We start from the raw sequence: 27,592 nt of genomic DNA, 5'->3' as shown, positions 1-27,592 counted from the left end.
TGGATATATAAACTGATGTACAAATTGCCCGAAATTTCGGCTGGGAAAAAAACCTTCTTCAGGGTGACAAAAATAAAATGTTTCAGGACCGTTATATATAAAAGTTTATAAAATATGAAATAAATCACGGGTCAATAGCTGTGCTCGTGTAAATTTCGCCCGCGAATTTTTCGCCCCTTTCAGACCATCTGCCCCTGGGTCATGAATGGCTTTTTATAAAAAATCTGTTCATATTATTGGTCAATGTACCCTTTGAATTAATAAAGCATCAGTCCTTTTGAAGCCTAATGGAGTGTACAAATAGCACAAAATGTGGAGGACTGCCTCTCCTTTTAGGGCTTTGTCTCCCAATCACACAGATATGAAAGAATTAATAGGATTTACAGGCGGTGACGCGCGTCTGAGACACAACATGAATTATACACAATCCATTGATAAGGTGATTAAATACCGCAGTCATATCAAACATAGGTGCAGACATTCTTCTCCAGCACGTAAATCACATTTTTGACCGAATACCTGTTTTTGAAGGCGCTAGGTTACTCCGATCGATTTTATATCTGGGAAACGTGGAGGACTCCTGTCGACGCAGGATTTACAAGGTAAGGAGAAAGCTGGAGTCGTGTCTAAATATTCTTACCGCTGCTAAAAATCTGCCATTTGTTTTAAACACATTACTTGTGATGAACGTCAAGACTAACGCGATTGTATTCGGCGAGTTTAAAACTGTTCGAAAGTGATCCATTTTTATAAAGGTTTGCATGAGCCATAAAGCTTTCATACATCGCAGATGCAGCAAGTACAAACTGTAATCGTTCTCCCGATTTCTGTTGCACCCCAAAATACTTTTCAGCAGAGCAAAGCTAATATTTTCCGCTCACGTTCTGTCGTTCCTCTCGGACCGTGAATTGAGCTAAAATAAACATCATTTTGCTGGATCATGGAGCACGGAGCGTCATTGAACAAACCGGCTATCACTACTTTTAATTATTTGGTACTCGACTTCTTGGCCTCGGTTCATAAACTGTTTGCATAATAGCGAGCGTATACAACGTTAAAACAACATTTCCGTACGGTTGGATTTAAACAGCATCATTTGCTGGTCACAATTTTTAGCTTCATAATTTTGTTATCTTACAACACGGTTTCCCTTTCGCATTCGGAGATTAAACTCCATGCATTTTTAGACGTTGTATAAACAAACCGGCTGGGGGGTATCGAATGTAGTTTTGGATTTTTCCCTTTTGTATATCCGCATGAAAAATAAACTGCACCACCCGAGAGAGAAACAAAAGAAACTGCAAGCATGAAATGAAAAATTGATGGGGTGGTTTTGGGCAGGAGACAAGTTGGAATCCAAAGAATTGAACATTTCCTTGGTATTGAAAACCCATCGATCTCGAATTCAAACGCAACTTTTAGCCACGAAACTTGTTTATAAGTTCTGCGTCTATGAAAGAAATCCTGAAGTGCGACCATTCGATCAACTGGCGGTTTCTAGCGAGCACTTTCCTGGGGTGAAAAGGTTATTCCTTTTGTTGCTCCAGTCAGCTAGAATTTCCACACAGTTGTCCGTCAATATGGCGTTACGATTGACTGCATCGCCTGAAGCAAGTTCTTTCTAGCATCGAAATGATTCATTTCTCTCTTCATATAACTATATCAGACGTTTTAAAGTTAAGCCTGAATTTGTAAGTTCAAATTGTAAACAATGACGTCAATATAAACTTATGGCCAGAAGATAAGGGAAATCATAGCGGAAATTTGAAGTAATAATAATAACTGGCCCTTGTACAGCAATGAAACACTGTAAGACGGAAACACAAAACAATTTTACAGATTTACCTCACAAGGCTAAGCAGCAGTATTCTGCTTCATGCCTCACACCTTTTTTCGTCTCTTTTCCTGTTGGTAAGAATCAAATTTTATTAACTTGAGAAACGTATTGAAGCTGACGCTGGAGTTGAGAGAAAGTAAAGTAAAGTATAAAAATTTTTTTAATGTCAATAACACGTGGAGTGCTTGCACAATCTCCAGAGCCAAAGGCTCATGATAAAGTGCTTAACAACAATCCTGATCGAATAGACCCTATGCAAAAATGGCTGAAATTTTAATATTCTTTTCTTTGCATTCATATAAACGTTACTAACATCGTTCTTGAGCTCAAAAATCAAAAGATTATTTCGCTTGAACGAGGCTAGTGAGGCTAATTTGAATGCAGACAAAAGAATATTACAATGTCGGCCATTTGTGCCTTGGGTCTATTGGAATTTGGAAATGTTGGTTTTCGAGAAAAAAAAAAAAGGAATTTTCTTAGAGTGGAAGAGAAAATAAAATAAAATATCTGAGCAAAGAGACGAAGGAAATCGAAAAAATGCCATTCTTGAGTAAATGTGGTAATTGACACTTGAATTGAGGCATTTGTAATTGATATTTAGCACCCATGTAGTATAACATGCTGTGTTATAACACAATGTATTTTGATCAGTTTATCACGAAATTGGCAGCCATTTTGACGTTCACGACATCACGCAAGATACGGCAATGATACTAGACACGAATATTTTCAAAGTTTAAGAGTCAACTTTGGATTGCTTCCAGAACGCTTTCAATAATAACATAAACTGTCTGATAACCTTGTCAACCACTGACATGGATTCTGCGCTGAAGAATTCCAAAGTATTAAATTATCGTAAACTTAAGTGAGAAAGCGTTGAAGACCGGATGTGAAATGGAAACTTTAAATTAAGGACGCGTCATCATAATCCTTCGGCATGCGATCGCAAAGCTTTTCCCACGATACGTGTTTCGCGTCTAGAGTTGAAATGTTAACAGGCTGATACGTGTTGAGGATGTCTACGTTATTCAAACTAATTTTAAAATGGTTTGCAATCGTTTTTAAATCGGTTGTGGTTGTAAGTCTTGTAACTTTACTGCAGTTAATCACATCAAGGATCAACGATATATCGTCATTGAAAAACAGACATTTCATTTAATGTAATTGATGAAAGCTCCGAGCCAACATGGCTCGGCGGAGGGCAGTGGACTAATAGTTTTTTACTATAGAGGACTACATTGACCTCTTTTTACAACTTAAGAAAATGTAGTCGAACCACAAAGAATCATTGTCATCCAGTGTTCTTAGGAGCCTTCAGACTAGTTTGACTACGAGTATTAGATTTAGTTTGCACGGTTAAGATAACCGCTTATCAAATCAATCTTGTTTCTAGGGTCTACTTCTTTGTTTGTAAACAATGGGAAGGAGCGAGAGTTCTTGGGATGTGACTGATTTGAAATTTGCAAGTCGTACTCGTACTCACACCAATCTTGTTTCTATCGTCTCCTTCTCTGCTGGTAAACAACGGCAAGGAGCGAGAGTAGTTGGGATGTGACTGACTTGAAATTTGAAAGTCGTCCTATTGTGTTGATCACAGTTCGATCTTTCTTAGGTATACCAAGAATACTCAACTTTAATTTATGCATTAGCTGGTCAAAATTGCCATTAAAAGAAAAATGTAAAGGAAAACTTGCTTGCCTGGATAGGAAGTTAAAGGCTACTACGTACAATCGTAAAAGTGTTCGAAACTGAACGATTTTTTGTTAAGGTTTCCATCAGATTTATGAAAATAAGGAAGGTGATTTTTGTCGCTTTATAAGATATTCTAACTAGTGAATCAAGATTGTTGACAATCTGACGCTATGGAATGACCAAAAGGCAGGAAATTCAAAGTTCCGTTCCAGCTTTTGACGACAGACTTGCAACGATCCGTAATTTGTTAGAAACACCCCAAATATATGCGTCACCCATTTTCGACAGCTGAAAAGGAGACCGATGTCACCGAGGCATGATTTCCGAGTTTGATACACAAGATAACTTATTTCGAATTTCGGACACAGAAAGAGTATTTTCCGGTTTGAAACACGACTGCTGCTAAAATAAGTTTAATGCTATGTGCAATCAAGTGTTTTCTCTAAGTACAATGTCCTTGGTACGTCTCATATTTATTAGGAACTTTTTTAAATATAGACAACCCCCACATGGGTTAAGAGGAGAAGGCTCAACGTTAGAGATGCCTTGTTTTAATCTTTTAGTTAAGAAGAATTCCTACACATATTTGTTATCTTAGCTATGGAACAGTTTGCCTTCGAACATACGTGTTGCAAGCGATGTAAATGATTTTAAAGGTGAACTTTGTGATTGTAAATTCTTTTCTATAGTTGTATAGTTTACATTATTTTTGTAGCTTTTTATCTCGATTGATCGGAATGTATGAGATTACACATTTTATTGGTAGACGTTCGTATTTTGAACGTGTTCTTACACGAAGTTTTTAGTAATTAACTTAATCAAACTAAATATACCACATATATTTTCGATATTGCGAATATATGAAACAGATCTGGCAAAATAAAGAATTCGAAATACGAACTACTATCTGCACAAGCAATGCTGCTTTCACCTTTTAATCAGTTTAAAATGTTCCACAACTTTATCAAATTTCTAATCTAAAGCTCTTAACAAGAATTAAAAGAAAAAACCAAACAAGTTCGAGTTTTCCGCCCCAAGACGTAACGTGCTGAAATGAATGGTGATGACGTTTCTTACACGAAGTCTTTAGTAATTAACGTAATCGAGCTAAATGTACTGAATATATTTTCCATATTGAGAATATATGAACAGATCTGACAAAATCAAGAATTCAAAGTACGAACTACTATCTGCACGGGCAGTGCTGCTTCATCTTTTAATCAGTTTAAAATGTTTCAAATTTCTAATCTAAAGCTCTTAACAAGAATTAAAAGAAAAACCCAAACAGCTAACTGTCACTGATAAACGACCACCTACAACGCCACGAAACATTCATTCAATACAGAAAGAAGGAAGTAAAATAGATTCTCATTCACTTAAACTATAAGAGATCAACCATAAGCACCTTGAAACTCCTTGCACTTAAACAGGTTGCCTTGTTTTGAGTTACGTGTTGGAGAAAGCTGTTGCAAGGCGTGTAAAAAGCTAGGAAGCCACAAACAAATAGGGGTCAGGATCTCTGACACGCCTATTTAAATATGAGGGGAAGTATTGCTTAAAAATCAAGTGGATTTCAAGTGAATGGGCACACTTCCATCCATAGACTTATTTATTTAATTCAATATCTATCCAGGGGCATCCAATTTAGCAGAACTACGGCATTGGAAACTGAAACAGGGAGGTAATCTGATATCAATTTCGATTTTGTTCCATAGGGTTTCATCCACAGACAAAAATGTAGAATCACAATGCACGATTCAAAGTCTGATTTGTAAAACATATAGAAAGGCCGATTAATTGTCTCTTTGTAGCTCGGTGCTTAGCGTGCAACTGGTTGTGCAGAATGTCATGGATTCTATTTCTATAGCGCTAGGCTCTCGATAAACCGCTGAATACAATTTGCTTTCGATTGAGCATCAATGATGGATCAAATAATTATCTCTGCAGTGTATGTTAAAGTGCTAAGTGAACCCATTAAACTCCTATTGAGCGAGTAAGGAAATAGGAGACCACACGAGGCAAATTAAAAGTCTTTCACCTCGGCGGGAATCGAACGCACGATCCTCGGATTCCGGAGTTGATCGTTGTTGCTCTACCGACAGAGCTACGAGACCAGTCGGGAGCAACTCGTGGGTGATTATGGTGGTAATTGCGGCAATGTGAATGTGAAGGGTACAAATGAATGTTGTGCCGCTAGCACCAGGAACACAAATCATGGATCAGAGAATTGTATGTTAAAGGGCTAGGTGAACCCAATAACTGTACATATCTTTCTATTTAACAATTAGATTATGAGCTCGAGATTTCTATCGCGTGATAGCTGATGAGGGCACAGCCCGAATCAGCTATCACGCGATAGAAATCGAGAGCGAATAATCTAATTGTTTTAGTATAAATCTACTAGTCGTTCAAAACTAAACAAGTAAATTATCTATATCCTCATCGCAGACACTTCGAAAACGGGACGAAGCGGCCGCCATTTTGTTGAAAACCTCTACTCACTATCTATCACAGAATAGATAGCGAGTAGCGTAGCCAATCAGAGAACGGCATTCGTGATAGAACACTAGTAGATTTATACTAATTATCATAAGTTAAAAGCCTTCTTTATATTACATGATTTTACATCTCCATTTTTTAAAGTGGCCGAAATTTCAAGTTCGTTCAATTCTCTAGAAAAGCGCCGCACTAGAAATTCCTTATATATTGACTGAATGCAATATTGAATCAACCAATGAACAAATTTGAATCGACCAATAAATGCTTATTTTACGTGAAATAAGCTACTAACATCTTTTATACCATAGTGAACATATAACCAGTGTCCGTTAAGCGGGGTTGACGATGATGAGAGTTTGTCACTCGGGACACAGTAAAGTGTCCGTTGTCCGTGTTAACCGGTGTCCGTATAAAGCGGGTTAATTTTAGAGAAAATATATGAGCTTTTCGTCGGGACAAACGAAAAGGTCCATTATATCCGGGTGTCCGTATTAAGCGGGTGTCCGTAGAGCGGGGTTCCACTGTACTATAATTAACGATGATAATAGACTTGTGTTGATTTAAGATAGGATAATAAATTACATTTTACAATAACTGTCCAAATTCCCGCGCGCTGATTGGCTCGTAGCTATTGTCTATAAGAGTACAGACAATAAAAATGACGTCAGATGTAGCGCGCGCGCTTTCTCAACGAAAAAAATAGCCAATTCCGCTCGTCCTTTTTCCATGTTATTGTAAAAAACAAATCGACGGCAGTTTTCTATGGTCTATACTCTTATAGACCATAAAATGACGCCATAAAATGTCCAAAACTTGGCAGTGAAACCACTCGCCTGCGGCTCGTGGTTCCACTTTAGTTTTGAACATTTTTTGACGTCATTTTATGGTCTATAAGAGTATAAACCATAGAAAACTGCCGTCGATTTGTTAAATAGACGGTATCTCTGCTTAACAAAAAACTTACGGCGCACTGGTACATTTAGCTTCTTTTTATCATCTTAATTTTGCGCACTAGTTTATTTCGAATGTTTTAGATAGCTTTCTATTCTTGGTGTCTTGTATTTTGATGCATTTTTTAACCTGATGTTTTTATACCATATATTATAAAATTTTCTTAGACACTGTAAAGCGCTGCTGAGCTAATGGAATCAGCGCTATACAAATGACAATTATTGTTAGAACTATTAATAATTATTTATTTATTATTAAATAAACGAATGAATTATTATTATTATTAACCGACGACAAATTGCGGAAGCAAATAATTTCTACGAAAGCTTAACCATTTAACCCCGAACAGTGATCAGCATCAAATTTCTCATTGTAATATCAATGCTTATTCAACCCCTGAAGTCACGACAATTAAGAATATGATCATCCATGGTGAATTTTCTTGATATTTTAATAACTTCTCTCTTTTATAAGAAAAGTATGGAGACAAGAAAGGAGAATTTGTTCTTTGATGTTAGGAGTTAAAGGGTTAAGTCGGCGAAGGGCATGAAACGACGCTATTTTAAGAACCGAAAAACATTGCGGAAGAACATTGCGGAAATTTCTCCTTCAATATCAATGCTTATTCAACCCCTGAAGTCACGAGAAATAAGGATATGATCATCCAAGGTAAATTTTCTTGATATTTTAATAACTTCTCCCCAATGCTTTTATAAGAAGAGTATGGGGACAAGACAGGAGAATTTGTTCTTTGATGTTAGGAGTTAAAGGGTTAAGACGGTTAATTAAGGGCAAGTAGACGCCTTTTTAAGAACCGAAAAATATTGCGGAAGTTTTAAAGAGAAATCACATGAAACTCAAATTTCCGATAAGAAAGTTCAAGAATTTGGCTTATGAGTTTCATTTGGATGTCAGATTTTGTAAAAATTTGTTAAGGTTTCCCTTCCCTATTTTTTCTTGTCAATGTTTTCGCCATTCAAATTGGTTTTGTCTCAGTAGGAAGAAACCACCTTTGGATATCAGAATATAAAAACACTTGCGTGATCTCCCAGCAGTGTTCTTCCTAATTCACTCAAATGTTGTTCAGTTTACGAATGAAGCTGAGAGTCAGTAATCTATCAAGTGATTCAGCGCGCACGTCAACAGCTGAAGCGGAAAAAATATAACGCACCCCCAGTAAACTGGAAGTCGTTCAAGCAAACACGTACACATTTAACATGATTTCAGCATAAATTTGGCATTAATTGACGGCGGAAATTTTTGGTGTCGATCGTTTCATCTTACAATTAGCATTGGAAAAATAAGACGCTCGCTCCTGCTGTGTTCATGAAAGCATGACTGCACCCTTAATACACTCGACGCTCGAGGTAGGAGTAGTGTATACGTGTATTTCTCTCATTCGTTTGGTAAAGCTTCAGTACTAAGTAAATGATAAATTGGAGAAGTTCAAAACTGTTTACTTTAGAAATTATACCATATCCTCAACTGTTTTGTAGCAAAGAAAACTAAGAGGAAACGTGAAGCAAGATGAGGGTGTCAGCGTGGTAGAAAATCATTTTTTTTTTAACGTAACCACCAAACTGTTTTATGTTTTATACTACAATTGACTAACTACAAATATCGCGCTATATTCAGACTTGTTTCGTGAGATTGATTCAAACAGTCGTGTCTGAGTATGAAATGGTTGCCAGTCCATGATAATTAGTATAATTTTTTAATGTAGTGAGTGGGATTGTCTCCGGTTATAATAGTCAATATATTTTAATTCTGTTGCGTGAAGATAGCCTTAGTTTCACTTGTCATATCGATAATGGAAATACTCATGGTTCATTCGGCTTGCATTACAAATGTCATATTTTGTCAGATAAGAAAACATGTCAGAAATCATACACACAGAGGTAGTTATCTTTGTAGAGTTTGTAGAGGAATCCGGTGTAAATTTTTTTTTTTTTTTGAAATTTGAAAAATAATAAAACATTTATGGATTGCCAAATTGAAATACTGTTAAAACTAAAGAATTTTAGGGATGTGGCTAAAAGGTAGAAAGTGTACAATGATGTTTTGACTTTCTCCAAATTTATTTTCCTTATTTTGTTTCCCGTGGCAAATGGCTGTCAAAATCTATGATAAAAAAATAATTACCGTATATGGATGTAAGATCAAACCAAAAATCCGCTATCAAATCCCAAGTTTGGTGAATAAAGTTAAGAAAAAACGAAAATAAAATGAGAAGCGCTCTGGATTCACAGCAAAGAGCTCAACATGAATCCTCTTCCCCCCCAGCTGTCTTTTACAATGTGGTTAGTCATGATATTTTTGGACCTTTGACGCCATTTTAAGGCCTAAAATTAGTCGAGTTGAAAATAAAGGCTAAACCGCGGCGTCTACTAGTAAATGAATATTTCATTTGACATGAAATTTGCATTTGGAAGTTGAAAGCCAGGTCAAAGAGACACATTATCATTCAGAGGCTAAAAATATGGCGTGTTCACAGCTGAATCTCTAAAACAAAAAAAAAAAACAAAAAATCGGACCTTTGCACTGAGTTTTAACAGAGATTAATGAGTTGATTCAAGCGCGTGAATTAAGCGGATAAAAAACGAATCACGTCCGCAAACAAAGAGTTGTATTAAGCAAACACTGAAGTATAATATACGTTTCGCGGAATTCGCGTTCATCTTTTATCTTCAACCGTCGCACAGGCCTTTTAATCAGGAAAATCTGACGCTTTCTGGGTAACAAGTTTATATCGAGGTAGGTTCGAAAATTAGAAAAGTAACATAGTGATACAAGTAAAAATTAAATTTTGCATCTTTAAAAACTCCAAGCAAAGCTTCGGTTAGGTCCACGGCTTCACAAGGAAGTATTTTTCAACTTACAGCTTTCGTTTGAATGGCCACATAACACCAAATAAACGATTAAATTATTATGTCAGTTAAAAAAAAAATTCGTATGCCCTTTAAGGCCTGTGAGCTATATCTAAGATCTGGAGTAAAAAGTTGCGTTTTCCACTTGTCTAAATTACTAGACATAAGATGTAATGATAAAACCTAACTTACAATATGTTAAGAATTGACTAAAATCTATATGAAATGTTCAAGTCCCTTGTTATTATTACTATTACTATTATTATTATTATTATTATTATTATTATTATTATTATTATTATGAAGAAGCTGTACGCTGTGAAGCTTACAGAGTCTAATTATAATAGTCAAATTATTTTAGGCTGCTCAAATTTTTTTTTAGAAACGAGATGCTCTCACAAGCTAAACATTTTCAGTCAAACACGTGTCTTGGGATTTTTACTCTGAATTTTTGCTGGCTGATTTTCTGGCATAATTTAAGCTTTATTGTTAATTATTTTGTAATGCGTCAAACTTTTCTAAGCAAATTTGTTGTGAGTTGGATGTTTTAAAAGTAGAACTTTTAACTTGTAAATAGCTTGGAATATATTAATAAAGAGATTATTACTATTATTATTATTATTATTATTATTATTATTGTGACGATGATGATGATGATGCAACATCATCATATAAGGCATATATTTAGGAAAAACTAAGATACTTTTGAGTTTTAGAAACGTATTTTCCATCTTCCGTTCAAGGATGTTATATGAAACACGTTATCAAAACTAATTGATGTCGTAGTTTATCTTAAAAGCCTAATTCTTGTTCTGCTATTAAGAAATTACGGCATTTTTATATTGCTTTTACTAAGTCTTGTTAATTCAAACAGAAGAAACGTAACAGGGATAATAAGGTTATTATAAGTTCTTCGTGGAAAATGGTAAAAAATATATTTAAAAAAATTAAAACCATGATGAATAGGCCATTTCCGAGTTGCTTTGAACCTCATTATGAAAGCGAGGCTAAGTGCAAAATTTTTGCTATGAAAATTAGTTTTCATTCAGATGCAAAGAACACTAATTTTAACATGAAAACTTTTGCGCTTAGCCTCGCTTTCATAGTGAGGTTGTCAGCAACTCGGAAATGGCCTATTGTATTCTGACTGGGTTGGCCTATCAAAGTGTGTTTCACAATGGTTTGCGTGTGACAGAAAAAGCGAAAGGTTTCCACAAACGGACCGGAAGTTGAAATGTAAAGACCCTAAAATAGAACTTTCCTCATTGCCGTTTTATCAGCTACCATCCATCAAAACAAGAAGCACTTACAATGTACGTCAGCTCTAGTAAAAGATGTATTGAAAGTCACGTTTTGTTGTGTCTACTGAACGATTAATACGCGTTTCCTCTTTTTCATAGAAGTTGTTAATTAATTCATTAATTCAAAAAGGTTACTCAACAGAAATGTCTATAACACAACTGCATATTTATAATTTATATAACCAATGGTTGGTTTTATCAGCAGAGTTAACAAGGTAATTTGCCCACCGTAAAAAGATTCGAGAGCTGACGTTTCCAGCGTTAGTCTTTCGTCAGAGCGAATATGTGCTTTGAAGAATTAGCCCTTAGCTCTGACGAAGGGCTAATGGTCGAAAGGTCAGCACTCGAATCTCTTTACAGTGGCCAATTTACCTTGAGTTCTCAACTCTGTTGATAAACCAAACATTTGTTTCTACTCCCCAACGAGGCAGCACCGCAGTTTCTTTAGAAACTAACCGCCCTATCTACTGGATATTTTATTAGTCATGTTTTCTTTCAATAAAACGTAAACCGCACAAATATTCCTAGCTGTTCTAAGTATTTTCTAGTAAATACGAGTACCGTAAAGTCATTTCATGACTGATAGGTACTTCTACCGCTTTAAAATGTTACACCAATGTAGGATACCCAAGAGGTTTCCAAACATTTTCCCCAGGATTTACGGTTCCCTTTCACAGCACCTCTATAATGTACTTTTAGAAACGAAAGCACGGCAAATAACCTGCTTCATGTAGCAGACACAAAGTGCACTTTAATTTACCTGATCAAACTGCAATTCTTTTTCAATCGGACAGATGCAAAGCAGGACAGCTTGCAGATTATATATGTTAACTTGGATTCTCAGCTTTGTTGTGGCTTTAGGCACAGGTGAGTAACTCATCTTCTACATCTAGGAACAAATTTGTTCCAATCAGTTACAAATGTACACTACAACCTCAAAAACAGAAGGCAACACACCTCTGTATTCAATCTTTTTTCAGCAACATTTTTGGGGGAGATGTTGCCAATTATGATAAAGAACATTTTTGCCTTCAACTGAGCCTTATAACTACATATCATTATGAAATAGCTATACCCTAATAAAATCATGAATAGCGGCTTTCGCCTGACTGAAGACCACCCTTCTGGATGCTATCCTTGGTCAAGCAATGGTGGACTGTCGGACGATAAATTTATGGTCAGACTAGCGGCCGATATATCGACCGGCAAGGCAGACACCCTAGCCAAGCAGTTTGGGCGCTGTAATTGAAATCTGATCTGGAGGTCCCCGCCGAGTCAAGTCCCGCTGTGGCCCGTAACTAGACTTGTTTCTCGGTAGCCCCGAGTTCAACTCCTCGGCCACGCTTGAAATAACCAGCTCCTTTCGCCGGTTGGGATTTTCAACCATGCCATGCTCTACTTGAATAATTTGTTTGTGAGGTTTAAATGCTCGGCCCACCTGACAAACTTCTTTGTGATATGTTTTTGTTTGCCTTTTTGGCCTTGATCCTGCATAAACAACAATAGAATTTGGAATGTGTTGGAGCAACTGACCAATCGAAACGTTCCTGTTAAGATATTCAAATGTGGTGTGAACGTTAAAACAAAGGATTGTGCAGGGTCGCGGCCCTTCCAGCATAAATTGCAGCACCATTGTTTTCATGGAAAGTTTCATAACCAGTCCCTCGATTAACTATGGCTCCACTAGCACCATATTATCGATGGTAACTGTGATCCATTGAATCTGTTTTAGCTGTACGACAGCCGCCAATGATCACCAAGTTTTCACCCAAGGGCTACATGATAGCGGACGGAAAGTTCACACTCCCCTGCGACGCATCAGGATCTGATCTCACGTGGACTTGGAAACATAACGGAACAAAAATAACTTTGTTTTACGGAATTCCTTATTCACTGAGTCAAAGTGGAACATTAACTGGTGAAGTTTTGAAAGCCGAGCACAGTGGAACTTATCAGTGCATTGTCAAGGATACGATAACTGGTATTGAAGTGTTCAGCAGAAAGCTTCAAGTTGCAGTCATAGGTAAAGATTCACCATAGGTGGCTTATATCGATACCAAATACTCGATACCAAATACTCGATATTAAATACTCGATATTAAATACTCGATACCAAATACTCAATACCAAATACTCGATACCAAATACTCGATATCATCGATAAATATCGATCCTTGCGAGAAATATCGGCTGTTCCGATTCCTTTCGATACTGTTCACGTGACTACTCGAATATTGAAGGATGTTTTTGTGCCGAAAACCAATATTTTATCGTTTGTGTATGTGCTGTTATACATTGCTCAAAGGAAGTATCATAGCCCTGTAACTTGAATTGGCGACTTCGAATACATTTTTAGAATGGGATGTATAGATAACGAGTACGAGCTAAAAGTTAAAACTAAATACTCATTACAACTGTTCTACCTGATTGCCGTGTGAGAATCCGATCTGACGGATACCTTCCTCAGAAGTCGTTTAAAGAACCCAATAGAGCCAGCGGTTTTTTTTTTGGGGGGGGGGGGTAAGTTATTCCACAGACGGGTCCCGTTATAGCAAAAGTTTCGTTTCAGGTAATTGATATTTGGTTTGGGCAAAGAGAGTTTCCGTTCAAGACATCTCAAGTTATAATCAGCAGCGTAGCGTCGAGTGAAAACACATTGAAGATATTCCGGGGCAATGATGATTTGAGCAAGCTGGTTTTCAAAAACTCAGGAAGTGATGGACATGGAGAAATGTAGGATGGTGTTGGTTTATGCAAACTGTTTTCTCTTAGATCTAGCGTCATCAAGTACGTTTTTGTTTAGTTTATCACTTCACGGTCAGCTTTATTGTCGAATCCTGACCTTTGAGATTAGGGTGGGAGGGGGGAGGAGGAGGGATGTTAACAGTGTTACTGGTTATTACTGACGAAACGTTCTTTGCTTTCGATAGTTATTGGAGATTTTGTGAACAAACAAGAGGTGGTTCAGAAGGTTGATCTTGGCCAGCCGTTCATTTATCAGTGTCCTGATCATAAACCTAGTTTCGGAGCAGTTTACAGCTGGGAGAGCCGAGTAGGGGATCAGAATGTTCAGTTCTCAAGAGACGAGCACCTCGGGATCTCCCCTAATGGTGGATTGTACATCATGTATGTGACACAAGATGACATCGATGTATGGCGAGATAGAAACGGAATAAGATGCAGGATTACCGGCGCGAATAGATACTATGAGTCTGGGACATTGAAGATTGAGAAGAGTAATGAAGACCAAACAGGTAAGGAAGGAAAATCCCCGCGGGGGAGGTGTGGCGGGGGGGGGGGGGAAGGAATGAGAAGAGGGGAGCGAGGATGTCGCAGTCGTGAGAAACTCGCCTCCCCCCAATGTGGCCCGCGTTCGATTCCCGGACTCGGAGTCATATGTGAGTTTGTTGTTGGTTCTCGTCCTTGCTCCTAGAGGTTTTTTTCCGGCTTCTCCGGTTTTCCCCTCTCCTCAAAAACCACTTTCGAAATTCCAATTGGACCTGGATTATTGTCAAGCACTTACTGATGAGCGTCCGGCTCTCGAGATTGCGCAAGCACTCCACGTGTTATTGACATTAAATAAATTACTTTATTTTAAGAGAATCATTGCCATTCCTACCCAGGTTATGTGTTCACCAAGTTTAAGAAGCTGTAGTTTAAATAGGACAACACGACCCAACAGTTTGTTGACACAGCTTCTTGAATAACAGGTACGGAAGTGAGGGAGTTACCTATGGAATCTAACCCTTCCCCTTCTCTCCCGCTCCCCCAACCACCACCATCCCGAACACATGCCTCTTCAGGTCGCCACAGGGTACAGGAGAAAAAATTAGTACATCAGTTTTCCCACTTTTAACATAGCGTGGTGATGTTCAATTTTCAGATCCTGTGATTTTGAGGCCACCTTCATGGGCCATTAAACCTAATGTTGAGGAACTAGCCATCGAAGGACGAACTAAAACTTTGTATTGTCTCGCTGTAGGAAGGTACGTAAAAACTTGTTAAAAGGATAAAATGGTTTTATTTGTTGCTTTGATCGAGTTTGCTAAGTCGCATTTATGAGTCTGCAGACCTAATCCCCGCTCATGCTATTGTATTCCGCGCGGGAATAACTAACCAGCATATGATAGACAGAATTGTAGCTGGGAAAACCGCAAGTGTATAGCAACATTTCATGTTCAGCGCGCGCTTGTAGGATAACATTTAGTTCAACTTTTAACATTTAGTATGCCTTCCAGGCCAGCGCCAAGCATAACTTGGAAGAAAAACGGTCAGCTGATTGTTGATAAGCAGGATTCCTTTGAGATTCGAAGTTTCTTCCATGAACGTCGCCTGGACATCAACAATGTCACCAGAGCGAAACATGAAGATCAGTACACTTGTGAAGCCGTAAATGCTCTCAGCAATGGAAATCCTCTGATTCACACGATAAATCTGAAGGTGGAAGGTATGTACAGCTCTTTTAAAAATGTGTTTAAGCTCCTAAATCTCCTAAATCGTTTGCGTGGATGAGCAAATTTTAATAAGCCATTTCCAAGTTGCCGCGAACCTCATTATGAAAGGGAGACTAGGTGCAAAACTTTTCATATGAAAAATAGTTTTGTTTGCATATGAATGAAAACGCAATTTTCATAATTAACACTTTGCGCTTAGCCTCGCTTTCATAATGAGGTTCAAAGCAACTCGGAAATGGCCTATTTGGGAGGATACAAACTTCCCGTCGGAAAGGTTTGATGTGAAGGAGCAGGTTTTAGTTTTCTGTTGGCAATGAACAAACGCGAGAAACAATGCACCCTTAAACAATAGAGCTGCATGTTTTGCATATCCAACGAAATTAGAGGTTCTAAATAGTTGCGTACTATCTGATTCTGTTGTTCCATATCATATCCCAGCTCCTAGCAGATATTTAACTCAAGAAAGTGTTATTTTACCCTGCAACTTGAAACGATTGTTTTGTAAATAAGCTTTATCCTAGTCCTAGAGTATTTCTTTTTGCGTGATGAAGTTAATTTTCTATGCCGTTTTTCATGAACGTTATATTTGTGGCAAGTTGAATTGTGATTGTTGTTGCTGTTGGAGTTGACTATTTGAGAAGAAAAAACAATTTCCGTTTTTTCACGAAGTTGTGTGAAAGTGGACAGTACTGACTTATGAATCGTCTTTTACATTGCAACATTTATTGTTTTAGTTGCACCAAAATGGACTGGGAAACCTCCACCCAAGAAAATGATCATTGTCTTTGGAACGAATGGAACTTTAGATTGTCACGTGACAGCATTTCCCCCAGCACCGGTCACGTGGTATAAAGATGGCGTCCAGTTGCGCTCAGAGTAAGTTAACTTTCATCGTGTTTTGTGGATAGAACACGGTCAATTTTGTTAATAAATCACTGTTAATACAAGACAAGAGCAATAACGGTAGCGTCGGAATGAAACAAAGCGTTGAGGAGGTAGAAATATTCTAAACTTAATCTTGCCAAAAGTTAATTAAAGTTGGAGCCACTTTGTACAGCAGTGACACCTTATACAGGAAATTCTTTGTATTGGAATGCAACGAGGCATTTTCTGCTGAAAGGATAGAAAGAACCACCTCGATGTGACGTTATAATGATATTAACAGCACCACAACAAAGCACTGCTCAATATCTTTCACTGTCAGTTACTACGCATGCTCCAAAGACGGCGTTTTTTTACATACATTGTCTTAAACTTTCTGATCAATTCAACTTTTTTCGTTTTGATTTCTCGTCTCCATTTTCATTCTGGAATTAAGCAGTTCTCATACTGACTAAGCTGTAATCGAAAATTGCGAGTCATAGTTTTAAAACCGATCTACTGCTCAAGCGCGCACATTCAAAGTAAAGGCCGAATCATCTCTAATAACATGAAAAATCAAGGAAGCAAGGTTGTTAACGTCTGGTGCATGATTTCAGTTATAGTATAAGAAACTAATACAGCAAGGAGCAAGATTGAACGATTGCACGCCTATATAACGAGAAAGATTGGATAATCAAATTTGACAGATTTATGCTGAGACAAATGTTTGCTTTTTTCTGCTTTTACAGTGAACATTTAATAATACATGGCGACAAACTGGAACTCAGAAATGTTACTCTAATCCATGATGGCGTTTACCAGTGTGCGGTGGAAAACATACACGGAATGATTGCCTCTGCAACATGGGTCCACATACGGGGTAAGTCCACACACACTATTAGAGAGATTTAGCATCGCGTTTACAGTAAACGGCAAACGCCAGGCTGAAATTTTCTCTTTGATGAAAAACAATGAAGCTTTTTTGGTTTAAGCTTATCTCCACCCAGTCGGCGTCAGCTATCGAGCAAACACGAAAAAGAGAGAAGTGGATACGAGAAACACAAGTTTATGCATTTTAGAACAAACAACAGCTTGACGTTTCTCGTTTGGCGTTAGCCGTAAACGCGAAGCTAAATCTCTAATACTGATCCTGTACTTGGGTGTCACGGGTGTGAGAACTCTAGAAATAAGTTACCAGACCTTAACCCTGTAAACCCTAATACCAAAAAACAAATTCTCCTATAGTGTTCCCATACTTTTCTTTTAAAAGTATTGGGGAGAAGTTATTAAAATATCAAGAAAATATTCACCTTGAGTGATCAGATCCTAAATTCTCATGAACTTAGGAGTTGAATAAGCATTGATATTATTAGGAGAAATTTGATGCTCATGTGTACACTACAAGATGTTCTTCCCCATAGTCCTGCGGGGCTTGTTGAGTAAGACAAACACGCAAGCACGCGAAAAACGCTTACCGCGTGCAAGTGCGTCATGCAATTTTGTTTCTGTCTCTTCACGCGGCGCCACGTTTTTACAGTGACACGTCTAAAAAAATCACTTTTAGAGCAAACGATAAACCACTTTCATCTTTCTAAACTAACTGTGTTGATGCGTTGGTGGGGAGTAGAAACGAATGTTTAGTTTATCAACGGAGTTGATGGCTAAAGGTAAATTGGCCACCGTAAAGAGATTCGAGTGTTGACGTTTCGAGCGTTAGCCCTTCGTCAGAGCGAATCAAGGAATTGTGGGTTGTATGAGTTTAAATAGTGAGGCCCACCTTGATTCGCTCTAACGAAAGGCTAGCGCTCGACACGTCAGCACTCGAATCTCTTTACGGTGGCCAATGTACCTTCAGATATCAACTCTGTTGATAAACCAAACATTCGTCACTATTCATGTGGCCGCCAAGAACAAGCTCGTTTATCTCTATCCCGCAGCTTGGAAACCTTCCTTTGCTGATGTGCAGTTTGGCCCGTTTCACCTACTTCATGAAAGCGAGGGCAGATTGCAGTGCAATCCGAGCGCAGCACCTCGGCCGTCATTTCAGTGGCTTAGGAATGGGGTTGCTATCTCGAATGGGGATAATAGTCGTTACGAATTACAGCAAGATGGTACATTGGTGATAAAGAAGGCTGATAAGGTGCTGGATGCGGCAAAGTTTACCTGCAAGGCTACGAACTTCCTGGGTGAAGATTCGGCAACAACAACGGCAATTGTGTTTGGTAAGATTTTAGGTTTTGAAGTCTTGTTTGTCCTTAGATTCAAAAGGATATCACCCTCTTCTTGAACATATTAGCAGTACCTCACGAAAGCACTGCTTATTTCAGCGCACCGATTAATTTCTACACGTTCATTTTGGACGAAACGAGTCATTAGGTACAAGATGAAATTTTAAAACCACCGGCTTTCAAAGTTGTGAAAAATGAACACTTCAAAGAACGGCTAAGCTGTCAAAATTTTCTTAGTTTGTTTGAAAGCAAACGTTTTCATAAGGAAGAGAGGTATTGCTTATGGTTTATAAAAAAAAATACAGAAAAGTTACTTCTCGTTGAGTTTCGGGGTCCATTCTCGACCTCAGGGCTCTTCCGTTTTACGCATGACTGACGTTTGGACTTGCGCAGTCAAGCCAAAATCTCTTGGGTCGAGAATGAGTACTGCTAGTTTCTGATAAGGCCATACATGTAGGTCAAAAAATTATCATGATTATCATAAATTATCAGGTCATAAAATTATCATGATTATTTCTCTCTGGTTAATTAGTTATATGTTAGTCCTAGGAACATTATTTTCCCTAAATTCACGATTTCGTTTATCTGATATCTCTGTAGTTCGACCAAGCTTTGTAACTAAACCAACAAACCAAGTAGTGACTGAAAGAGAAATAGTCACATTTCGGTGTACCGCCAGTGGTATTCCCACACCAAACATAACATGGCTTAGCAATGAACAGACCTTGAGCATTGGAGAAACGCTGAGCTTTAGAACTGGTAGACATGATTCTGGACAATACTGGTGTGTGGCAAACAATGGCTTGGGTTTCATTATCAGAGCTGCAGCAGACCTTGATGTGCAATGTAAGTGAGGCTGTAGAACTATTAACGCAACGTAACGTAACGTAGCGTAGCGTAACGTAACGCAACGTTTACACACGGAGCACCAAAGAGTTCCAGGAACTCGTTTGAAAGGTCGGGCCAAACTGGAATTTGGAAGGTTTGGTTTTTGTCGAGGGAGAAAACCGGAGAACCCGGAGAAAAACCCTCGAAGTGAGAACGAGAACCAACAACAAACTCAACCTAAAAATGGAGTCAACCCTGGGAATTGAACCCGGGCCACTTTAGTGGGAGCCGAGTGCTCTCACCACTGTGCCCTCCCTGCACCCGATCGTTTGTATCCCGGGAATGCAAACACTTCCCATCGCTCCCCGATGCTACGGGGGAGGGGAGGGGAGGGGAGGGGAGACCTACCCCCTCCCCAAATTTATAGTTGTAACGACAGCTTTCCGTGTGTGACGTAACTATACACAAGTAAGATTGTTTCCTCCGATTTCCAATCACCAAGAAGTGGATTGAAAAAGCGAGGTCCACCCGTTTTTTTTTTTTTTAACCAACTTTAAGGTGTTTGGAAACACCAACAAACGTAAGGGTATTAGGATAGAACGCTCACTTGACTTGCCTTGGTAGCGACTTGGGTTGTACGCAGTCCACAAGGTGTGTACTGATATTCTGTGTATTTTCTTATAGTTCCTCCAAGTTTCACCATCAAGCCAAGAGACCAGACAGTGAAGGAATTCGAAACAGTAACATTCAGATGTGCTGCCACAGGAAACCCAGTCCCTCAAATAACGTGGATTAAAAATGGGGTGACTGTAAGCACAGCAAACAATCTAACCTTTACAGCCTCGAGGAACGATTCTGGAAAGTACTGGTGTCTAATAAGAAGTGGATTGGAGGCTGGTATTGAAGAGAGTGCAACTCTTGACGTACAGTGTAAGTAAAATCATTTTATATGATCATAGTTATGTTATGTTCCCGACAGCACCCGCTGAATCTAAATGGTTAATAGTCAATTAATCAAATTTTCAGATTCAAGACAGACAGACATACTTCATTTGCACACAACTAATTACAAATCAACCTTACTGGCAAGTTCGCGTATGCTAAAAATGCACACAACTTTACCAACCGCTTAAGTTGAATGACATGCTATAATAAAGCTCAAAGCTTAAGATTTTACTTAGGAAGTAAAATTTAATATTTTGAAAAATGTTTTGATGGAAGAATTTTAAAAATGCTCTTACGGATTAAACCGTATCGCAGGGAGACATGGGGAAAAAGTGCAGGAACTGACAATACCCTGTTCAGACGAACTGGTGCCCGAGTACTACCCGTTGCGGTAGTTCCCGCGCACGCGCAACATAAAAAGCCATGTTCAGACAAGTACTCGTGGCCGAGAACCGAACTCTGGCACCTAGTGTGAACGAGGCCTTAGTTGCTTCATGCTACAGAGATCGGGTTAGGCTACGGCCATGTGGGTCACTTAAGCTCGAGTTCGACTTTACCTTCTAGCTAGACAACTTAAAGATAATAAAACATACGTTTTAAAATAAAATAGTTCATTGATCGAGTCTGTACTCAGTCACTAATTAAAGGGACTACGTCAGCTAGGGCACATGCGCAATTGAGACTAATTTACATACAACTCGTCGCGGGATTTTTGCTTTTCCGCCATGCAAAAGCTTTCAAAAATATAGCGCAACAAACAGCATCTGTAATTACTAAAGAACGTTTGAAAGTAGAAAATTCAGCTAACTTTCCGAAGAAGAACGCGATTCAAACTGATGAAAACAGCTTCCTCAGCTAGACTGTTCACAGTCCCCCTATTTTTCCGTGGGATGGAGCTGCCGCCATCTTGGTTTGTAAAAGCAAGGGCGATCTGGGGAGAGTGTCTAAACTACCCAGGGGAGGGGAGGGGAGCGGAATTGGAAGGCGACTATACCAACACCCACTCCCGCTCCCCTCGGTAGTTTAGACACTCTCCCCAGATCGCGCTCGCTTTAAGAAACCAAGATGGCGGCGATTCCATCGAAGCGTACCGGTCTCGAGAATCCCGCGGAAACATAGGGAGACTGTGAACAGTCTACTTCCTCAGCGAACTCTCCGACGGTTTTGGAAAAAGTTGGGCCAACGATTTCAAAGTGCTTCTCATCAACGCGCGCATGCGTCTGGGGTGACATGGTCACTTAACCTACTATTTGATTAATTCTTTTTATCAGACAAACCTGAAAACACTCAGCTTGTAGTTGACACAGCTATCACCAGTGCAGTGCCATTTGGCAGCAAAATCACCTTTACTTGTACCAGTAGTTCCCACCCAAAAGTACTGGAATACAGGTTTTACTTGCATCAAGAACGACTTGGGTATAACACAACTGGTGTTTTCGAGCACGAGATTCGCAAATCCGGTTCGTACTCCTGTGTCCCATTCAACGATGCTGGAGAAGGAGAGAGAGCTACAGTTGTCATAGATGTAGATGGTAAATCTGACTTTTGTGTCTACTGTGTATGCAATTCTTGTTTTTATTTTTCTTGAGACCAAGGTGCAAGAACCGTAATCACTTACATAGGCCCTGAGTTTTTTCGATGCGCACTATGTCGTGTTTACTCTTCCATGCGCATGCCCTATTGGGCTTTACTGTAAGTTACGTATACTTAACAATGGGGACTTTACGCAACCACGACGGCAACGCCAACGAAAACGTCACTTGAAAATACAAGTTCGTGTTACTTGTACTACTTTGCGCTTATTCCAATTCGTTCAACTTGTACAATGTGGCTGAACTATCTAGTAACAAAACTCGTGGGAACGGTCTTTAAGTTAGCACAGAGAATGAAAATTTACTGTCATGTGCTCATGCTCTCCATAAAGCCTTGAATTTGGGCATTTCACGTTGTTGTTTGGCCGAAGATGGCGACGAAATGTATCAAAATTTGTAATGCACGTGCACAGCATTGTTTAGCTCATTAAGCTTTTTCTTTATTGACGTTTTCGTTGCCGTCGGCGTCGTGTTTGCGTAGAGTCCCTATTATTATTCCACAAGCGTGCGTTGTATATGAGATGACAGACAGCCAACGAGGCGCGCAGCTCGTGTCCACTAAACTCGTATCTAACAAGCGCCAGGGGAATAATTGTTTCATTAAAAGCAACCACGAAAAACCGCTAAATCTTGTTGATTTAGTGATATTTTCTTTTCCCCCTGATGCGTACACTTAGCATATTTGTGGGGCATGGTATAATGGCTCATATACCATGGCCGCTAAACCAATCAAAATTCTGGAACTGTGTTATCTAAGTTTTTAAGATTAATAGACAGAATAATTGACAATTATTCCACGAGCGCGCGTTGGATATGAGATGACAGATAGCCAACGAGGCGCGTGGCGCCGAGCTGGCTATATCATCTCATATAGACCTTTTTCATAAATGGCGGCCGATTTATCATCCTTTTCAATATATGTTAATTAGCCCTACTAACCTCATTTCAGAGTAAAAATTCTTTTGAATTTTGCACACGCTGACGAGGCTAGTAAGGCTAATTTTCATGAAAACAAAAGAATAATTTATCGGCCGCCATTTATGAAAAAGGTCTATATATCCAACAAGCAAGAATGGAAGAATAATTGTTTAAAAAGAACTACCAAACAAATACTTCCAGATCTTGCCGATTCTATTTTACAGAAACGACCAGGAAGCAATTTAGTAATCGTCACTTTTCGGGCATGGTATAATGGCTGATAATCCCATGTTTCTACTTTTTAGGGTCTCCCGCCCCTCCAAGTAAACTTCATGTAACGGACATAGACTGCATCGAGGGGACATTAAAACTTTCATGGATCCCTGGTGCATCTAACGGCCCTCCCATCGATTACTATCTGATTGAAGAAGAGTCGAGTAGTGACCCTGTGGTCTTCACCTTTGTGTTCAATGTCACTGATCCGCATGCAACAGAAGCGGCCTTGAAATTGAGTGGGATGTCTGTGCCACGTTTACGAATGAAAGCGGTTAACAAGTTTGGAACAAGTCCTCCTAGTTTACCGACTGCGGAAGAATTATGCAGCACTACTCGAGCTACTGAAGGTAGGTAAATATGTCGTCCTCTTTGTTTGTGAATTCCGTCGGAAGTTGCTTCAGTAACATAAGAAATAAAGAAGAAGAAGTCACATTGGAACCACTGACGCCAAACGCGGGAAATATGAAATTGATGCCAAGCGCGGGAAAACATGAAACGGATGCTAAGCGCGGGAAAGCATGTAACGGATGCCAAGCGCGGGAAAACATGAAACTGATGCCAAGCGCGGGAAAATATGAAACTGATACCAAGCGCAGGCAAACATGAAACTGCTGCCAAACGCGGGAAAACTTGAAACTGATCAGCCAAGCGCGGGAAAATTTGAAACTGATGCAAAGCGCAGGTAAACATGAAACTGCTGCCAAGCGTGGGAAAACATACAACCGGTGTCAAGCGCGGCTAAACTTATAACCAATAGCAATGCAGGAAAATACGAGCGAAGTTTTCGTCTCTCTGTACATGTGCGTTTGATCAACAGTCAATCTGTTTTATTTCCCAGCCGTTGTCCAGGGTGTGAAGACCACACCAGTGTACTCTCGAGCGTGGTTTCTTGCGGTGATTGTACTTGGTGGTTATATTCTCCTGTTTGTGGTGGCTATTATTCTTGTAAGAAAATACCGGCAAGGAAGAGGCCACAAATACAACGGTATGTAGCGTAACGTGACATGGTGTAACGTACGTAACGCAACTCTATGTAACGTACGTAACACAACAAAACGTACGGTAAAGTACGCAACGCAGGATGCGTAACGTGACGTAACATATGAACAGTTATGTAAAGTAAAGCAAAGTGCCATCATGTAATATGGCACAAATACTGTGAGTAGTTAGATGGAGGTAGCATAACGCAACATTGTTTAACTTATGCCACCAATCTTTAATACATGCCCCTACTTATCATATTGCCAGTAGACCTACACCTTTCAAAAGCTCTATTTTCACTGGACCCTGATAACCTGCAACTCCACTGTTTGCTAGGGTTGGGATCATTGTTCGGTTGTTCGTTCTTTTGTAATACAACATAACCTATCACAACATACCTTACCGTATACCGTAACACAGCCTATTAGCACTTCGCTCACGCTAATGTAACAGAGGGTCCTTCGTGAGAGCTGTATTTGTGGAAGTTTTGTTTCACGCGTCGCCAAAGGACCGCTTTATATATAGCTTTCAGAGAAAAGTAACTCAAGGCAGGTTCGTCATGACCCTGGTCTTGGCAATCCTTCTTGCGGCAACGTGTCTCGCAACTTTGCTTGTTACACGAAGTAACTAGCGTTACACGCCCTAAAATGAACATGCCGTATCCCATAAAGTTTTAGTCGCTGAAGTAGAGCTCGTTTCTACTTCACGAAAAAGCGAGACAAAAACGTTTCGATACATGTTTCGTTTCAGGGTATTTTACACCAGGCTGGCTAGGCAACTTTTCACGCAGCTTGTCGCGAAAAGGTGCAACAAAATTGCGAGACAAGTTGCAAGAAAAAATCAGAAAAATGTCTAATGTTGCTTTCTGGAGGCCCCTGCAAACACCGCAAAGCTTATCGCTAGCGTAAGTCTAAATGGCAATTTCTGTTACGTCTACCAATACAGATTGGAGTGTAGGATTACCGATATCTTGGTCAAGTAGAGCTTTTTGTTTAGATTTAAGAGGCAGTCTTTTTTTATCTCAGTTAAGCTGCGTGAAAAAAAATATGGAGCTACGAAACAGGAGAGAAAGGAGACACAAGACGAGGAGACACAAGACGAAGAGAAACAAGATGATGCCGATGAAGGACAGAAACCTTTCTTGGAGAACAATAACCCCAGGTACGCTATGTTATGCCCGTGCTAAGATAGTTCTAGCTTGGGAGTTTGCTATAAGACAATCCCTGATTGGCTTAACAATAATAAGCCAAATTGGTTTAAGTGTGCTAATCAATAATAAGCTAATCAGGGGTTGTTTTATATTGGGTGCTCCTCGTATCAAAACAAAACCAACTCCAGCCTCACTTCCATTCAAAGGCCAGGTCACTAAGCACACAACCGTAAAATGTTCTCTTGTTATTCGTGACAATTAGCAAAAAATATAAACAAAATTATCATATTTAAGATGCATGTCTCGTCATTTTTCTTGGTTGAAGGCGACTTCTTAAATTCTCCTAAGAGAATATGACTCGGTAATGGAGAAAACCTGGACTCTACGAGTTAATGAATGCAAGGCTTATTAAAGTTTTCAAGAAGGAAAGGAACAATGATTCAAAAAGTTTTTTTGCTAAGTAGAGAAGATTAACAAATTCGATGATGCTGCAAATTGATATGACACGTATTGGCAATCATATTTTTCTGCAGTCACTGGTAGGACATGTCTGACATGTCTTAGTGAGCTAGGAGGTCAAGTTTAACCTCCTACGTTTAGAAAGACAAGGAGCACTTACAAGAACTGTCACTGTTGAGCTAATTAAAACAGAATCCAAAAGCTAGCAAAAGTTATTCTAGTCTTTGCTTTTAATCTTGCTTTGAAACACTGGAGCCAGAGGTAGAACGGGCCAGCCGATAACAAGTTTTAGAAAAATAATTAATGATACACAGATTAGGAAGAAGTGAGCAGGCGCTTGTTATGGTGTGTATGAACCACCACGCTGTTAGAAAAATCACCATTTTCAGGAAAAAGCTCGTATTAAAAGTGACATTTCAAACTTGGACAAATATACTTCTGCCTATTATTTTCTCTTCACTCTCATGCAGAAAGAAACCGCCGGATCACAAATCGAGGCCGATTTCCGATTTTAGCTTGATGGAGGAAAACCTATTTGGTGAGGATGTCGCCTTTGCAGATGAATACAAGGAAACAGATGTCGTGTTTAAATATGAAAAAGAAGGAACATTTGTCTAAAGCATTGAACAGAATAGAGAATACTCCTGAAAGGATAAACCTCAGTCTTGGGCCGGGCGGGCCATGTCAAAATACAGTGATGAATCAGAAAGTATTATTTGACAATGAAAAAATGTTTGAAGTGTGTGATGTAGTGTTGCAAAAAGATGCAACACTTGAACCTTTTCACATCATGTATTTAACAGCAATGTACATGTGTCACAATTGTTGCGTGACACGTATTGAGGAATACATGGTAAGAGTCCATTATGCTTGTTTTTGTTGTAAGAGGAAGAAATGGATGTAACAAGCAAACGCTTCTTTATGGGGCTTGCTGAGGAACTTCCTAGAACTGGTGAATTGTTGTCTACAAAGAACAACTCATTTAGCCTTCCACTGTCATGTGATTTAACATACGCCACTGGGCGTGAATTTAGGCGTGTTAATCAAAATAGAGAAAACCTATGAACAGGTTAGATCTGCAGAGCAATTCACAGTTGCACATAGCCTATATATTGTCTCTATTTTGTAAATCCACACCCACTAGCGCATGTAAAATAACACCACAGTTAAAATCTGCCTTTATCTGAATTCCATGGAATGTAATCCGTAAATTACTAATTAAAAGAAATATATTGTTAAATATCACTTTTTATAAAACATTTATATTGCTAAGACTTAGCTTTCTAGAATGTAATTATAACTGAGAACACGATGTCTAAAGCTCAAACAGCAGACAGAGGATCACATCTTGTCTATGAACATGCAAATTGGGTATAACACAGGCCAGTGGCTAGGGCGGGTCAATTATATCTACTGAGAGTCATTGACAGAAAACATGGAAAGTTGAGAGATGTGTCAGCCAAACCATACAAACACAATCTCTTTTATATCACACAAATTCACTCAAAATGAATAATTTTCACATCAAGTAAATTACTCCGTTTTGATATGTGCCGGGAAGTTTTAAAATATAAACAGCAACATCTCAGCTTAAATAATAAAAAAAATGGCACTACAGTACATGGGCTTATTAATATATTTAATATTGCGCTAAAAGCGTTCAATTGACATAACATTAAAAAAAGGCTTAAGATATACTAATATGTATATATCAAATACCTGGCTAATAAAAATTATCAATTATCCTACTGAG

At 38.9% G+C, this 27,592-nt stretch overlaps 1 protein-coding gene across 3 annotated transcripts; it reads left to right on the top strand.

Annotated features, from left to right (window-relative positions):
* The first annotated feature begins 245 nt into the window (after positions 1 to 245).
* Positions 246 to 27,592, top strand: LOC146475758 (fibronectin type III domain-containing protein-like). 3 transcript variants are annotated; one of them, XM_085115456.1, is made up of 16 exons: positions 246 to 602; positions 11,942 to 12,014; positions 12,880 to 13,170; positions 14,078 to 14,401; positions 15,031 to 15,133; positions 15,386 to 15,594; positions 16,336 to 16,477; positions 17,212 to 17,342; positions 18,400 to 18,684; positions 19,291 to 19,536; positions 20,203 to 20,448; positions 21,735 to 21,995; positions 23,279 to 23,596; positions 24,088 to 24,234; positions 25,256 to 25,391; positions 26,310 to 27,592. In XM_085115456.1, exons 2-16 carry the CDS (start codon positions 11,942 to 11,944, stop codon positions 26,455 to 26,457), a joined length of 3,060 nt encoding a protein of 1,019 aa, XP_084971582.1. In that variant the 5' UTR covers positions 246 to 602; the 3' UTR covers positions 26,458 to 27,592. The 3 variants fall into 3 exon arrangements, with proteins under 3 accessions (XP_084971582.1, XP_084971581.1, XP_084971583.1); XM_085115455.1 differs by lacking the exon at positions 246 to 602 and adding an exon at positions 8,089 to 8,346; XM_085115457.1 differs by lacking the exon at positions 246 to 602 and adding an exon at positions 9,515 to 9,733.

This window comes from Pavona decussata, unplaced genomic scaffold (genome assembly GCF_977016875.1).
Source record: "Pavona decussata unplaced genomic scaffold, jaPavDecu1.1 SCAFFOLD_83, whole genome shotgun sequence".
Classification (NCBI taxonomy): domain Eukaryota; kingdom Metazoa; phylum Cnidaria; class Anthozoa; order Scleractinia; family Agariciidae; genus Pavona; species Pavona decussata.
This window is presented reverse-complemented; position numbering and strand designations above follow the sequence as displayed.

Coding starts and splice junctions, on each gene's coding strand:
- LOC146475758 (XM_085115455.1), top strand. CDS start 8,314: ATGACTGCACCCTTAATACACTCGACGCTCGAG. Junction 13,171..14,077: donor GCTTCAAGTTGCAGTCATAG/GTAAAGATTCAC, acceptor TGCTTTCGATAG/TTATTGGAGATTTTGTGAAC. Junction 16,478..17,211: donor GGCGTCCAGTTGCGCTCAGA/GTAAGTTAACTT, acceptor CTGCTTTTACAG/TGAACATTTAATAATACATG.